The 16,375-nt window shown below is 39.9% G+C and overlaps 1 protein-coding gene across 2 annotated transcripts in view; it reads left to right on the top strand.

The window, feature by feature from the left end:
* Window positions 1–16,375, top strand: part of DGKQ (diacylglycerol kinase theta) — a gene marked incomplete at its 5' end in the record, with an annotated part of 88,794 nt that overhangs the window by 64,304 nt on the left and 8,115 nt on the right. For both annotated transcript variants that reach the window (XM_083883116.1, XM_083883117.1), the window contains 7 exons: window positions 4,375–4,526; window positions 5,860–6,008; window positions 6,598–6,779; window positions 8,206–8,306; window positions 12,468–12,614; window positions 13,809–13,920; window positions 15,486–15,638. In XM_083883116.1, the coding sequence (XP_083739242.1) occupies window positions 4,375–4,526; window positions 5,860–6,008; window positions 6,598–6,779; window positions 8,206–8,306; window positions 12,468–12,614; window positions 13,809–13,920; window positions 15,486–15,638 (996 nt within the window). The remainder of the gene's footprint in view (window positions 1–4,374; window positions 4,527–5,859; window positions 6,009–6,597; window positions 6,780–8,205; window positions 8,307–12,467; window positions 12,615–13,808; window positions 13,921–15,485; window positions 15,639–16,375) is intronic.

Genomic DNA, 16,375 nt, shown 5'->3' on the forward strand with positions numbered 1-16,375 from the left:
ACAGTGACTGTCAGAATGTCTAAGTCATGCAGCCTCCTTCAGCTGTCTCTAAGAAAGAAGCAATAAATTCCTTCCTGAATGCCATCCAACACAAAACTTTTCTGCAGATTTCACTCCTCAAGCACAGCACTGAAGCCAGGGCTAAAGGGGGAAGTGAGTCCTTGGGCTGTGAATCACATACGGTCTTCTGCCCAGTAAAAAACTCACTCGTCTGTCCCCTATGGGGTTTTATTAAGGAAAATTTTTAAATTGTGCTGCATGAGGGTGCTACACTTTTGGCTGTCTGTAATTGTAACAAAGAGTGTGCTCTTGAGAAAGCAAAGCAGCAGCTCTGCTCTACAGTACAAACTGTCAAGAGTTTTTAATCTTTATCAAAAAATAATTGTTTTCTTAGAAGCTGGATTTTATCTCGGGATTTAGCAGTGTTTCTTACTCCTTTAAGCTTAATGAAGAGTTGTGTTGGGAAGCAAGTTCACTGTAAAGACAAGCACTTTCTTGAACACTTATTTTTATTCTGAATAGCTGCATCTAAATGTGTATAGTTAGGAATTTACATTGGAAGATATCTTAACAAAGGTGGGTTTGAGTAAACTGAGCAGTTTACACTACATACAGATTTCAGTTTACGCTACATAAAGATTTTTTACTAGTTCCAGACATTTGCTTGTGAATCTTAGTAGCATTCAGGGTATTTAACTGGTTTGGGTTTTTTTAGTTAGAGTATTGACACTTGATAAGAAATATAGTTGGCAATTTACAGTAAAAACTGTCAATATGTATTTGCAACAATGTTACTTGGGTAAGATCTCAGACAACTCTACAAAACACAGCTGTGCTTTTGAATGGTTTACAGTGTACCATGTCTCAGAAATAGTTGTGATTCCATTAAGTTGCTTTTTAATTATTTCAGTTACTTGGTTTTAAACCAAATGCATTATAACATGCCTGTAAAAGCAAGTAATATAAAACATGTGTTCAGCGTGTCACTTCTGAATGTCCCAAACCAGTATTTTTAGAAACTGATTTCCTGAAGAAGAGAAGATAATCAAATGTTCTTGTTCTATTCAGGTGAGGTATTTGTTAGACTTCAGTGTTCAGCCGGTCTCTTTGCTCTTACTCTTTTTTGAAAATGTTTTTGTTTACTTCAAGCTGCAGAACTTCATATTTTTTTCATTTTATTATCCCATTAACCCCCCTTTTTTAAACCCCACAAATGTACAGGCATTATACCAAGCCTGAGGTTTCAGGTTGCTGGTATTGTTCAGAAAATTGAAATGGCTGGAGATTAAATTTAGATACTTAAAAAGCTCTGACGAGGAAGAAATGGAAAGTGGACAGGAGAGACAGTAGGGCAGAGTAAAAGCTGGACAAGGAGTGCTAGAAGGGAACAGTATGCTCTGTTACCCCATGGGACATGATATTTCCTTTCAGAGCTGCTCTGCCTTCTGTTGCTCATAGGATTTAACCCCATACAGCACTACAGGCTGGGCAGAGTGGCTGGAAAGTGTCCCAGTGCAAAAGGACCTTGGAATGCTGATCAACATCTGGCTGAACATGAGCCAGGAGTGTGCCCAGGTGGCCAGGAATGCCAATGGCATCCTGGTCTGTATCAGAAATAGTGGCCAGCAGGACCAGGGCAGGGATTGTCCCCCTGTACTCAGCACTGGTGAGGCCACACCTCAAATCCTGTGTCCAGTTCTGGCCCTTCACTTTAAAAAGGACATTGGTGTGCTGGAGTGTGTCCAGAGAAGGGAACAATGATCACAAGAGGACCAGAAAACAAAGTGTCTTATGAGAAATGGTTGAAGGAGCTGGGGTTTAGTCTCCAGAAGAGGAGGCTCAGGGGGTGACTGCATCGCCCTCTAAAACTCCTTGAAAGGAAGGTGTGGGGTCAGTCTGAAAGGATGTAGGGGTCACTCTCTCCTGCTGTGCCTGCAGTGAGACAACAAGAGGGAATGGCCTTAATCTGAGACACAAGATACTGAGATCAGATATTAGAAAAAAAAATTATCAGTGTCACAGTGGTCAGGCATTGGAAAAGGTTACTCAGGGAGGTCACCATTCCTGCAGGTGTTTAAGAGGCATCTGGATCTGGTGCTGGTGATGTGGTTGAGTGGTTTAGGCATTACAGTGGCAATGTTGGGTTGAAGGTTGGACTTGATCCTAAAGTTGTGTTTCAACTTCGATGATTCTGTGATTATCAAAGGGCTATTCTAAGTGGGTTACTGATGATGATGATGCAGGAACTGATGGAATAACAAGATAGCCTTTACTTCTGAAAACATTAGAGCTCTGTCTGCTTACTCTTCCATTAATGCTTGGAATGGCTCTAGGGGATGAAATCCTCTTGTCTCTTTGGGATGTGTGGATCCTTGAGCTGTTGACTTAATACTCAAGGAATCCTTTTTGTGACAGTGGCAGGCATTATGTTCCACAGACTTCCTTTGCTGCCTACAAATATCCTTTCCATGTGCTTAACAGAAATGAATATATTACCCTTGTTATGTGTTGGACATGCTTTAAGTGATTGTTTCTCCTTTCCAATAATGCCTTAATGTCGAGGGCAAAGGTGTTTTGACTTCAGTTGTCAGTTTAGCATGAAGGTGGTTCCTTTGGAGAGAGCTGTGTGCACAGCTTTCAGCCTCTTTATCATCAGCCTACTTGTTTTGCCTGCAGTGGAACCTTTCCAGTAAAATAAAACATTGAGGTTCTTTCAGCTCTTTGTCCCCTAAAACAGCCCTTGTTTGGCTCATTTATTTTTCAAGAGAACAGATATATTTTCAGGCTGAATGTCTCGTAGAATCTGAAGGATGAGTAAAGAAGGGGCAGTGTGTGCCTGCTTCACCAGCCTTTATACTGCTTAGTGTTCCTTTTCTGAATGTATTTTCTCTTTATCAAGAGACAAGTCACACTGGGTGGTAGTGAGCATTTCTCATGCAGGCAGTGTTAGAGAAGGATTTTTATGTGTTTGTCAGCATCTTGACACATCTGGCAGGGTGTGAGTTGCAGTAAGAACATTAAAGGAAATTCCTCAAGTACTGTGAAGACCCAAACAATCATTTGTTTGTAAAGTCCCTAAATCAGCTCACAAGTCTGGGGTATCTCAATGTCAGACTCTATTTTGCATCCCCACAAATTTAACTCATTAATTTGACCTGATTTCTCTGTTGGTCATCTCAGATCATGGTCTCCGGTGGTCACTCACAGGCAGCAGCTGAAGGGCTGTCTGAGTGCTGCCTCCTCCTGTCTGTAGCTATTGGTATCTCTCCACATGCTTTCACGCTGTGGTCATGCTGCTGCCTCACCGACCCCTGAATCATTCTTGTCTAAATTGACTTATATTTAGCACTGTTGTTCTGTTCCCTGAATCCATCCGGTCAGCTGCGTGACAAATTGCTGTTTCCTGAATGCCGTCCAATTTGTAAATAAGAATTACCACAACTTAGGGACTATGGCAAATGTTTCTGTTTAGAAGCGCAGTTGTTGAAATGTCCAATGGACTTTCCTGGCATATACCTGCACCCCTGCCTTGTGGCATGATGGATGAAAGGTGTGCTGGTGTTTTCTAACCTTTCTAGAATCATTTACAAATCATTTTACAGAACTATTTATGGGTGAACAAGCTGGGTGAAAACTAGTCCCAAGGTGCATCCTGTTGGCTACAAGTTTTGACCTTGAGTGAGGCTGCAGATATTGTTTCTTTGCAGTCCATGGAGTGCTCTAGGAAATCTCACCTCTGCCAAGTCCAGTGGCCTCCTCTGCAGTTTCTGGAGGCTTTGAGAGTCCTTTTAGCAGTGGCTTCAATAGGTCATAAGACACTGGCCCCCGTGAGTAAATCCTCATGATGAAAAAGCTTGGCCTATGTATTTTTTAAAGAAGCTTTCAGCTTCTAATTTCACAGGGAGAGCTACACCACTCTCTGCCCCAAACATCTTCATTTTTAAATGCTTTGTCTTTGTAAATTGATATGCATTCTAAGGCAACCACAAAACTAAAGAAAGATTTTTCAGTTGGTTTGGGGAGATGTTCTCACTCTTCAAGGAAAGTGTTTTAATTGTCCTCTTATCCCTCACACTGTTCTTTGGCCTAAACTGTTTACTAAAAATGTGTAGGAAGGGCTGCTTACAATGCCTTTGTTTCTAATGTTAGGCTCAAATGTGTACTTGGAGTGGACTAAGGAGCCCTCAATTCCTAGGGAAGCAAGATCAGCAGTTAACCTGTCCATTGGCTGGACATTGAATCTTTTTATTTATAGAGTCTGGATTTTTTTTTTAGTAGGCATCAAGGAAGCATCAGGTAATATTTCTGAGATGCAGAAGTAATTTTTCTGCCTTTTCATGTTACTGACTAATCTTTTTTCTTGTTTTCTTTCAGGCTTCCAAGATACCGCAGAATTCTTGCCCATTGCTTGTATTTGTGAATCCAAAAAGTGGTGGTCTAAAAGGTCGGGATCTGCTGTACAGTTTTAGAAAGCTGCTGAACCCACATCAAGTCTTTGAACTTACCAATGGGGGCCCATTGCCTGGGTAAGTCATAATGTTTTAAAATTTTTTTAAATGTACATTGTTTTGTTATTTTTTGAAAGGGTAGACTAGATTCACTTATTTCGAAGATCTAAATGGCTTCTGTTCTGTGCCTGAAGACCAGGGCAGTGGATAATTTCCTTCTGACTGTTCTTATGAGAACATATTTCTAGGGTTCTCTAAAGAAAAGAGAATGGAGTAGTTCCTGATGTATGTACTTCTGTCAAATCTAGCAGAGTCTGACCCTGGAAAAGTTATATGCACTTTACAATAGCACTTACTTAATAATTATTGAAAATAAATAGATTATATATTTGAATGGAAAGGGAAAGAGAAATGTCACATTTCCTAATGAGGGTGGAAATTTGCATTTATTTCTTCTGATGTTTCATGGGAACTACCGGGAAAGTATAATAAAATTTTCTATTTTGACTCTTGAAACTTGGCCACAGTTGCAGAATTAACAGGGTCTGCCTGATCACAGCTGCAACGTTTCTACAAGGAACAGAACATAATGTGCTTGTAGGAAGACAGGAATTGATGACTTGATTTAATGAAGCCCACTTTGTTACAGCTTCATAAAACTGAAAGCAATAGTTGTAGCCTATTCCTCATTCCTTAACTACTACTTCAATAAAAAACTTGTTATGACAAGATCTTTAGAAAAAAAGCTTTGTGGGAAAAATGCAGCTTGTATAGGAGACAAGATAAGCTACACAAATTATTTTTTCTGTCAGAACTTACAATTCTGTTGTCTTTTTAATGCACTTCAAACTGCAACTTCAGTAACTAGTTCGTTTTGTTTGGGCTTTGGAATCTTTCTGTAGCTTTATGGCAAAATGCTCCCACTTGTTCATTGCTTCTTGTGCAGTGGGAAATAACAATTCTTTTGCATCATATGTTGGTATATGGGATGAAAAGCCACAAAAGGTAAGCATCACCAGGAAAACAGTACTATGAAGAAGAAAATGTACTGTGATTCCTATGACTAAGTACAAAAACACCACCAATAATCAACATCTCCTCTAGGATTTAGAGAGTTACAGATGTTCATATGACTAGTTTGGTCTCTGTGTCCTTGAAAAAGAAAGTGATTAACCATATAGTTCTGTCTGTGAAGAATCTTAGAGGAATATGGTTTTCACTCTTTTTAAAATCATCTTTATCTACCACTTCATAATTTTCCATTTACTTTGTTGAATTTAATGCAGGAAATGATGGCAAAGGGGCTGGGCAGAAATCAAATAATACTGGGTTACTTTAAATAGCGTATTGGGACCTTGCATTTCCTGTATTCCATTGTAACTTTTCCCCTGTGCTTCACTTCACAATGGAGGTTCCACACGTTCTCCAAAGTCCCCTCCTTCCGAGTGCTGGTGTGTGGAGGGGACGGCACCGTTGGCTGGGTCCTGGGTGCGCTTGAGGAGATCAGGCACAAGCTGGTGTGCTCCGAGCCTTCAGTTGCCATCTTACCTTTGGGAACAGGTGAGAATCACAGCAAGAACCATTCTTCTGCTGAGCTCAGAAGCCTCTGGGAAGTTTTATCTTTATCTGTCTGACATAGGACATAGTTTTGCAGCTGAGATGCTGTGAGATACAGTTCTAGCTGGTGCTGGAAAGTAAACCACAGTATCAGCTTTTCAAGGAAATATCAGTCATGCTTTCGGTAAAACAGCATCAGGAAAAACAAGTCAACAGGAGTGTTGATACATGTGTGTGTGGGTGGGTGGGCAGGAGTTGGGAGGGCAAATTATCCTCCTCCAACAACCACGAGTTCATCAGCCATTGCTGTAAGACAGCAAACTCAGTTGCCCCCTGGCATCTCAACTGCATTACAGGTTTTTCTGCCACTTTTTGTGGAAATGCTCCAGTGTGTCTGTATGCAATGATAAGCCCTTGTGCAGACACAACACAACTTAGATTTTATTTTTTTTCTGCTAGTTAACTTTTCCTTCCAAACAAACTAATTCTGTGACTTGATTGGAGCAGCTTGGTGCAGTGTGATTTGTAAAACAGGGCTGATGCACTGATGGTGAAACACGGTCATGTTTTGGTGTTCTTCACTGTTGCCCAGGTAATGACTTGGGGAGAGTCTTGCGCTGGGGAGCTGGCTACAGCGGGGAGGACCCGTACTCTATTTTGGTTTCTGTGGATGAGGCGGATGATGTTCTTATGGATCGCTGGACTATCCTTTTGGATGCAGAAGAGCCAGCTGAAGGTGCAGAAAATGGCATTGTAGAACCTGAGCCTCCCAAGGTGAGCTGAGCATCTTTTGGGTGTGATTCTTAGGAACTGTTGTTCTAGTGAAAATCACAAAGAGGATGGTTATTAACGTAGTTTAATTTTACTGCTCACTTGTGTTTGTGCTTGGGCCTTACTGTGCTGTTTCCTAGTGAATACAGCATACATCTGGCCCTAGTGTTTTGGTTTTGGCAGGGCTAGTTGACTGCAGAGCACGTTTTGTAGCTGTTTAGCAAAAAGCATCTGATAGAGGATTAATTCACATGGCAATGGCATTCCTATTTGCTTCAGCTGAACAGAAAATTATTTCTCAAATAAGAAAAGGCTTTGGAAGGAATGCCAAAACACTTTCCAAAACAGTTGTAAAACTGGAATGTCAACCAAAAACACTCCCTTCCCCAACAGGTACTCTCATCTTTCCTTTCACTGTTTAAGAAGTTATTAGGAGTTGCTAGCATGTACAGGAAGTAAATCCTTGTGTCATTTTACTGCTATTGTGTGCCTGTATATGTGCTATCTCTTATTTGATGGGGGTTTTTTTGTGAAACTCACTGTCAGTTGGTTCATAGGAGCTTGTTTCTGTTTAGGAAATAAAAATCTAGATTGTAGATGGTGATTTTGGAGCTGTATATGAATCCTGGTTCTGTCTCTTTTCAGATTAAAGAAAGAAATTGGACAAGGAGGCTTGGAAAAAAAAGAGTGGTAGCAATTGTCCAAGATTTTAGTCTGGTTACTGGAAAATCCTGGCATTATAAGTCAGTTGGAGGATTTAAGATGCTCAGGTTCCAGCTACTTTTCACTTGGTGGACACAGGCTTTTTTTCCTATGGTGCCTAATCTGCTTTTTAAAGATGAAGGATGGGAGAGTAAGGCCTAGGATAAAAGAGCTGTGGAATTAACTAGCATGCAAAGGAAGATTTAACAAAAGAAATGGTCAAAATCTGTAGGAACTTGAGGCTGGCATATAGGTAGCTAGTTAAAATGCAGCTGAGTAGGTGAAGTGAAGCTGGTCATCTTCCAAAGTAAGTAAGTCTTCCCAATGATGCAATCTAAATCCATGGCTGATGCCAAAAGTAATAGTGGCATTAATGTTCAGCAGCTTGTGAAGTTATTGCATAGAACTGCTTTGAGAAATTGAGTTGGTTTTATTTCTGCATTTGTTTTTATTTCTTCCTTATTATGCTTGTTACTTTTAATTAAGATGAAATTTTCAGGTTTCTGATACTTTGGAAATAATGACTACACATGTCAACAGTTGTTCATGCAGCTTTATTTTTAGTGTAGTGTTTCTGGAAAAATGTTTTCCAGAATCTTGTCAAGATGCAAGTGACTTGGAAGAGTCATCTGCAAAGCTTGCTTTTGTTGAAAAGCTTTGGAATTTCTTCATTTTTCATTTATAAATGTAAGCAGGAAATGATACCTTTTCTTTTCCTTTTGGTCAGATTGTACAAATGAACAATTATTGTGGTCTTGGCATTGATGCAGAATTGAGCTTGGACTTCCATCATGCTAGAGAAGAAGAACCAGGGAAATTTAATAGCAGGTAATCCTGGGGAAACCAGGTGTGAAGGTCAATTCTGTGGTATTGCATTACTTCCAATTTACACTACAACTGATAATCTTAAATGCGACAGGATGCTCCACTAATATTGCTTGTGGCAGAGCTGGGAGAAGGAGGAATTAAGCTAGGCCAGGAAGTCACAGACACAAAATTGCTGTGTTTTGTTGGTTTGGGTTTGGTTTGGGTTTTTTTTTTTTTTCTCTTCCAAGAGAGAGCACCAAAGCAGTTTTTGGAAGCCATGTCATTGTTATTCAGTATTCTTAGTTTGACAATAACTGTATTGTTGAGTTCAGTGAAATTTTGAGATAGTGGAAGTATCTCTTGCTCAAAGTCTTTAGGAAGAGTGAGGACAGTGCTGCTACATGAGCAATAAGCATGGTTCAGAAGTGTTCAGAACTTCTTCTGTACCTTTTCCATTTTTGCCTAGTGCTGTTGCAGCACCTACATGCTGGTATTAAGGATAAAAAACTCTCTGTATCTCAAGTGAAAATGTTATTAAAAACGTGTTAACAGAGACCTTCTTCCTCTCTGGCATGCATATCAACCAATAATGGGACATTTTCTTCTTCCCATAATTGCTGAAATTGATGAGCAAAACAAATCATGTCTATGTAATTAATTAGTAATTCCTTACAGAAACTGTTTTTGTTTGCTTTCCCCTATGTTTGTGATTAAACGCCTTCTAAATTGTCTCTTGGTTGCCAGACTTACAGCCAGTTACAACTATGCAGTGTTCAAACTGTAACTGTTAAAAATATTCTCTGACTGTTATGAGTGCAATGATGTGTAATCTGACCTATCCTGTAGTGTTCTGTCTGTCATTACAGGCATTGCTCATCGTGCTTTTCTTAAAAGCTGACTAATACAGTTGTTGATGTAAAGATGGTTCCTGGTACATAAATTAATGTTAGGCACTGGTTTGCATTTTCAATACACTTGACTGAAAAGCATCTTAGGTAGTAAAATCAGGCAATGCTTTTGTGAATGGCAATGTCCATTCTAATAGGTGAAACTTTTCTAGATGGACTTGTGCAGTTAATGTGCAAGTTATGTTCATTCTTTCTTCAAAGTATACTGCTCCATGTTTGCAAAGCTGCAGCATTTCAAAAGATGCATCCTCTTCTTATTGCCACTGCATTTAAGGGATATACTTTGATTGCTATTGCCGTGTGTGTTTTTCATCCCTGTCATCTTCATCTCAGTCATTTCCCAGTGTGCAGCATCTGTAGTGAAGTGGACAATGTCTTGGTATCATTCTTGCAGGGGTGATGTGAAGAACTTGTGGAAAAGAAGAGAATTTTTTTTTCCCCCAAATCTGAAGGGCTGTATACTTCTGAAAAGGAAACATGAAATAATGAATTGATACTGAGGTACATTTTTGCAGAAGCCAAAAGCTTGTGCATGCTAACAGTGGTGACACATGATACTTACATTTGACTGCCTGTGAAAATGACTGCTAAAATAGTTGAATTTATGCTTCCCCATGATAAGCAAGTGCACACTCTATAGTCAGTAAGTAATATTAGCTTTTAAAAAAATTATTTCCAGTAAATTAACTAAAAATGTTATCTACTTAATGCAAGATGCAGCAGCTGCTGGCTGGTGAACTGGCTACTCTTGAGTGCAGAACAGTAAGATTGAGGTTGTGGCAACAGAAATTGCAGGTAGTCCTTGGAAGAAATATGGGCTTGATAAATGTCTCAAAAGCTGTGTGCTCTCTGGCCTCACTCAGTAGTCTCTTTACACATTCTGGACTGCTTACATTTAGCTAGCAGCTCAAAGTGCAGTGATAACATCCCTGCAGGAATTCAACACTGATCTTGCATTGCAGGGCAGATAAAAATAGTGTATATTGTGACATTGATGGTCTTTGCCTTGGTGAGTGCCAAACTATATGAGGTTTTCTTCACAGTGTAAAATTTAATGATAGATCATCCACCTTCATTCACAGAATCACAGACTGGGTCAGGTTGGAAGAGACTGGGTGGGTATATGGTCCAACCTCTGCTCAAACAGGGTCGTCCCAGAGCACTTGGCACGGAATTGCATTCCAGATGGTTCTTGATATTTCCAGTGAGGGGGGCTCTACACCCTCTCTGGACAATCTGTTCCAGTGCTCGGTTACCCACACAGTAAAGAAATTCTTCCTCGTGTTCAGATTGAACTTCTGTGTATCAGCTTCTGCCTGTTGTCTCTTGTCCTTGCTTGCTCCCTGGCTCTGTCGTCTTGACGCTGTCCCTTCAGATACTTACAGACATTGATAAGGTTTCCTCTCTTCTTGAGGCTGAACAGGCCCAACTCCCTCAGCCTTTCCTGGTTAAAGAGATGTTCCAGTCCCTTAATCATCTTTGTTGCCCTCCACTGGACTTATTCCAGGACCTCCATGTTTCTCTTGTACTGAGAGCCCAAAACTGGACCCAGACTGAAGATGTACCTCACCAGCACTGAGCAAAGGGGCAGGATCACCTCCCTTGACCTGCAGGTGACCTTCACCTCTTCCTAATGCACCCAGGATCCAATTGGTCTCTTGGTCCCCAGGACACACAGTGGGCTCATAGACAGCTTGTGGTTTACCAGGACCCCCAGGTCCTTCTCCTCAGAGCTGCCTTCCAGCAGATTGCCTCCAGCCTGTGCTGGTTCATGGGGTTATTCCTCCCTAGGTGCAGGACTCTTCCTTTGCTCTTTGTTGAATTTCAGATAGTTTCTCTCTACCCATCTCCCCAGCCTGTCAAGGTCTCTCTGAATGGCTGCAGAGCTGTCTGGGATATGAACCACTCTTCCCAGCTTTGTGTTGTCAGTGAACTTGCTGAGGAGGCATCTGGCTCTTCATCCAAATCATTCCCATGGGATCCTGGAGCAGTTTTTAGGATTGCACACTACAGAAGAGATCTCATCTTGTTTGAACCATCCAAAATGGCAGGAGATTGCTGTGGCAAGCAGTTTCCTAAATGCAAGGTTCAGGAAAAAATTTTACACAATCTAATGCAACTTTAGACTTATTTTACAGAGATGTACAAGTGTTCTGCAGTTAGGGCACTGTGAAGTATTTCTTGAGTTTCTGAAGGCTTCCTTCTTCATGCAACAAAAATTTATACTTCTTGGGGATATTGCAAGTGTTATGTTTCCTACTGTTATTCCAGTATTTTCCAGTTGTATCCAAATTAGATAAAACCTGTCTTAGCATAGACATCTTGCATAGAGCAGAAGTGTGTGTTAAATGGTGTTACATGAGGTATATTTAATTTGGTGCTATTTTAAACTGTTAAGACATAGGACTAATCATTCCCAATGTAATAATTTAAGATGACTGAAAAGTCTCTGTCTGAAGACTCGGCTGTAACCTTCACTGGCTGTTTTCCCCACTTTAATATCTATGGTATTTAGACATAATGCTAGAGAGATTTGCAGAGTTGAATTCCAATGACACCCAATGTACTAGTAGGGTCAAATAATGGAAATTTATGCTTTTTATTTTAAGGTTGCCCTGAAGGCCATGTATCCAAAGGTTTCCATTATAGAAGAAAATAGTCTGTGTGTTTAACTGACTTTTGTTTATGTTATTCTTAAAATATTTGACCATTTCTAGGGATGGCATAAAAAATCTTACTCATTTTTTTTATTCTAAATTTAGAGATGTTAGAGCTCTGTCACAAGTTGAGATTACTAAGCCTGTTTTAAATTTCTGCAGCTAAGTATATTTCAAATTAATTAGGAATGTGTGAAGCAAAGATTTTCAAAGGTTTTTTTGCCATAAGTATTGTAGCACTGCACAAAAAAACAATTTTAAAAGGGTCATGATGACCTCTAAGTCTTAATCAAAAATGTAATCTTCAAACCTGGGAATTTACATTTCAAAGAGGCATTGTATTTAGGCAATGCTTCAAGAAGGGACAATTTTTCTGTAATAAAATTTCACAATTGGCACATGCCTCAAGAGCAGAATCATCCCTTATGTAAAGGTATGTGAAATAGCAGTTCATGGTTTATGCTTTGTTTCTGCAGTAAAGCTAGAAGAATTTGAAATGTGTTTTAATTGAAAAACTCTTTAAACATACCTGCTGGAGAACAATAGTGGTATACGTACAGGAAAGAGTGCTGTGTGTGGCCTTACTTTTTAGTTACAAGATGCTTGTCTGCTCCTAGGTTTCACAACAAGGGAGTTTATGTGAAAGTTGGGCTGCAGAAGATCAGTCACACTAGAAACCTTCACAAGGATATAAAGCTGCAAGTGGACCAGCACGAGGTGGAGTTACCAAGTATAGAAGGACTCATTTTTATTAATATACCCAGGTAAAAACAAGAGGAAGGATCCCTTGTGGATTCATGCTGGACTGTGTGTGTAGAATTGCTGCTTGGTATTTGAGCATCAAAAGTCAAATGGTTAAGTAACAGGTACAGGATCAAAAGCAATCGACTTGCAATCAACAATCAAACCTGCACACACTTTCTGACATGCTGGGGATTGGGTACCAAAGTAGTTCCTGCAGTGAAGGCCAGATCTATTTCAACCCCAGGTCCTACAGGCAGCTGGTCAATATACATGGAGTGTGTGATGCTACCTGTAGCCATGGAAGACCACACCTTTACAGGCCTGTAAGTGCTTCCTTGACACCTGTGTGGACCTAAAGTAACTTGTGGAAGCTAAACCCACAAGAGATCTGGCTTCCTTACATGTGATGTTGATAGAGGCATGTTTTTTGTTTGCATAAAACCAGCAGGTAATTACCCTGCCATACTTTTATTTTTTCAAGTACCATCTTGTCTTAAACAACCTGTATCTCTTTGTATTTTAGTCTGAAAATGTTGTATTCAAATACTTCTTTTTACATGTACACACATGCACATACATTGCACATGTACACCAATGTACAAATATACATTGCACATGAGAGCTGCGGAGAAGAAAAGATCCCAATTAAGCAATGAGAAGTTCATGTGCCAAAACAGTAAGCAAGTGATTTGAGTGGGAAAAGTCAGTACTGCACAAAAAGCAGCATGGTTGAAAGTGTCAGAAGCATTTCAGAGGACTGAAGTGCATGAAAGAATATCTGCTTAACTACAAGTGCTTTCGCTCAGGTACAAGAATGAAATCTTTAGCTTTAGTTTCTCTTAAGTAACTTCCGTGAATGTTGTCAAGACCAGTAAGAGCTATTTTAAGTTCTTTAATCTTGAAAATTAAGGGTTAGTTTAGCTGTAACCTGTATTTCCCAGCAAACTAAAACTCTACAGAGTTACCTTCTTCATTTTATTTCCAATGGAAGCTATTTACTTTGCTCCTTTTATGAAAAGATCTGATAAAAATTCTTCCATATTTTAGAAAAACATTTCCTGCTTTTACAGTGCAGGAAAACTGCTCCCTCCAGCTGGTGGGGGAGCAGAGTGTGTAGTTTTTGAAGCCTGAGAAACCAGCCACCCTTAGCAGGGCACCACAGAGTGTGCCCAGGGGCAGCCCACAGGGTGGTCACTGGTGTGCTCTCCACACAGCTGGGGCTCTGGGGCCGACCTCTGGGGGTCTGAGAGTGACAACCGCTTTGAGAAACCGCGCATTGATGACGGCCTGCTGGAGGTGGTTGGTGTGACTGGCGTCGTTCACATGGTGAGTTGGCATCCCAGCAAGCACAGAAGAAACATTTATTTTATAGGACAGGCTTGTTTCTGTAACAAACAGTGCATTGCAAGTGCACAGTCCTAAAAATTACGCCTCTTTGTTAAGGTTGGGTAAGAAGTAACAGGAATTGAGAACTTGTTAAAAATCAGTGGGGAAATGCTTCATAACTTAACTAGACTTTGAACCAAGTAGATAAACATACATGTGTGCATATATGTATATTTTTTAAATTATACATTTTTAATATATATATATTTATATATATATGTATGTATTATGGAATGCACTAGCTTTCTTATAACAGATATCATGGTGTCCAAATGGAACAGTTCATGGGATGAAAACAAGATTTTATTCTAATATTACAAAAATATGCACCTTTCACCTAGTATGTTTGCAAAAAGTCTTGTTGTACCTCATCACAATCACAGTGGAGATTCCATCAAGACAGGTTGCTTCATAATCATCTGCCACAGGCTTTTCAACACCTGTCACTGAGAATTTGATACTTGCTGCTCTTGATTTGAATGCTGCATCAAGCAGGTGGTATGCTGTTCTGCAAAGAATATTATGACTCAACTTATGCAATTCTTTTTTAATTCTTTCATGTATTACATATTTTACAATGGTCTGCTATTAGTAACTCAGTCTTGTGGGATGGTAGGTTATTTTTTTATTCATATCTTACCACTATTTAAAGAAATCTGCTGCTGAGAAAGTATATGGGGTCAGGTAACTAGAGATAACTAATCCAAAAAGATGAGTGCTTACATATTGTGGAGCTCAAACTTTGGTGTTGGTAAACTTTATTTTGTAATTTAGATCTTCTAAAATACACTGAAGAGTTGTTTTGGTAGAGATTCTTAAATCTTTTGTGACAGTAGAAGCAGCTTTGGAGTATAAATGTTAACAAACCTGTATTTTGGGTTTGTGATATTAAGGTTTTTACTCCCATTTTTGGTTTCCACTCACATTCGCCAAGAGTATGTGCAGCAGTAAAGTTCACTTTGCTTCACTTCTACAGTTAACTCTAAAAGTTAACTCAGCTGTTAAGTTGTAGTTGAGTATGTGTATAAGAAATTCAGTGTTTGTATGTATGTATTTCTGTAGCTATATGGTGTTGAGTTTGGAAAAACTCTCTCTCTGATTAATAAACTGCTTTTAGACTTTGGAATTTCACATGTGCTGAGGTATGTGTGTATAATTAGGTGTTTTTAGAAGTATTTACTGTGTTACCAACGGCGAAGCCAAAGCAAACAAGACCTTTGTGAGTGTATGCTTCTTGGTCAACCTTTGTGTACAGCCAGCTTTGCTTTTGGAGTTGTTTTGCCTCCCGCAGCCTGCAGGGGTATCCAGCTTCTCCCTCCTGGACTAGCTGAAAAAAATTAATGCTAGGGCTGTAAAGGCATCCTCGTTTTGCCTAAACAGTTTTTTAGCTGAAACTTAAAATGTCAGGTGAGAATAAAATAATATCCACCTACTTTAATTGCAGCTAGTATTTGTACTGCTTGTTAGTTGGAGTGATTGATATCCTGGCTTTTATTCCCTGACAGGGTCAAGTCCAAGGTGGTTTTCGATCAGGAATCCGCATAGCCCAAGGCTCGTATTTCCGTGTAACACTCCTAAAGCCAATTCCAGTTCAAGTTGATGGAGAGCCTTGGATTCAGGCACCTGGCCAGATCATAATTTCTGCTGCAGGACCAAAGGTACTGGGTGTAGATTTCTCTTAGCAATTTGACTTCGTTCCTACACTGGATGTTACTGTATTATCTTGCTTAACCATAAAGGAGCTGCTTAGCACTGTGTGGTAACTGACATACCAATTTCTAAAGAGGATGGTTTAAAGGCTCTGTCCACTGGCTCAGACGAGGCTCATGTTTAAAAAAATAGTCCCTGAGCTTTGGCCTAGTGACTCAAGTTTTCCTCTGTATTGAGATATGCCGACAGTGTTTCTTTTCTTGAAGTAGGGCAGTTATAAAGGCCATGGTAGTAGTGCAGTGTGCAAGGTAGGAGTCAGTCTGCTGGAGAAGGGAAGGTCTGTCAAACAGTAGTAGCAAAGGAGAAAAATGAATAAGAGAGGAACAGGGTCTGTGAAAAAGAGACTCGAGTAGTCAGTGTCTACTTTTTCTTGATTATCTCCATTTGTACATAAAAGATAACATCAGCTCCCTAATAATTTAACTTCTCTGTTGACTTTGAAATTGTGAAATAAACATTTTGCAGTAGGTGACTGTGGTGCACACCAGTCTGCACATTTGCCTGCTACTTTAAGAATGGCTTTCCAACTCACAGACATTTGCTGCTATAGGCAAGCTCAGAGGATATGTAGCTGTACTGGGAAGGCTACCAGAACAATTCCCCTTGCTGAGGAGGATTGAAAGAGAGGGTCATATCTCAGAGTTCCAGAATTTGTTAAAACTTTTTCTTTTCATGAGAAGAAGTG

The sequence above is a fragment of the Zosterops lateralis genome (assembly GCF_965231275.1).
Source record: "Zosterops lateralis genome assembly, chromosome: Z".
Taxonomy (NCBI): Eukaryota; Metazoa; Chordata; class Aves; order Passeriformes; family Zosteropidae; genus Zosterops; species Zosterops lateralis.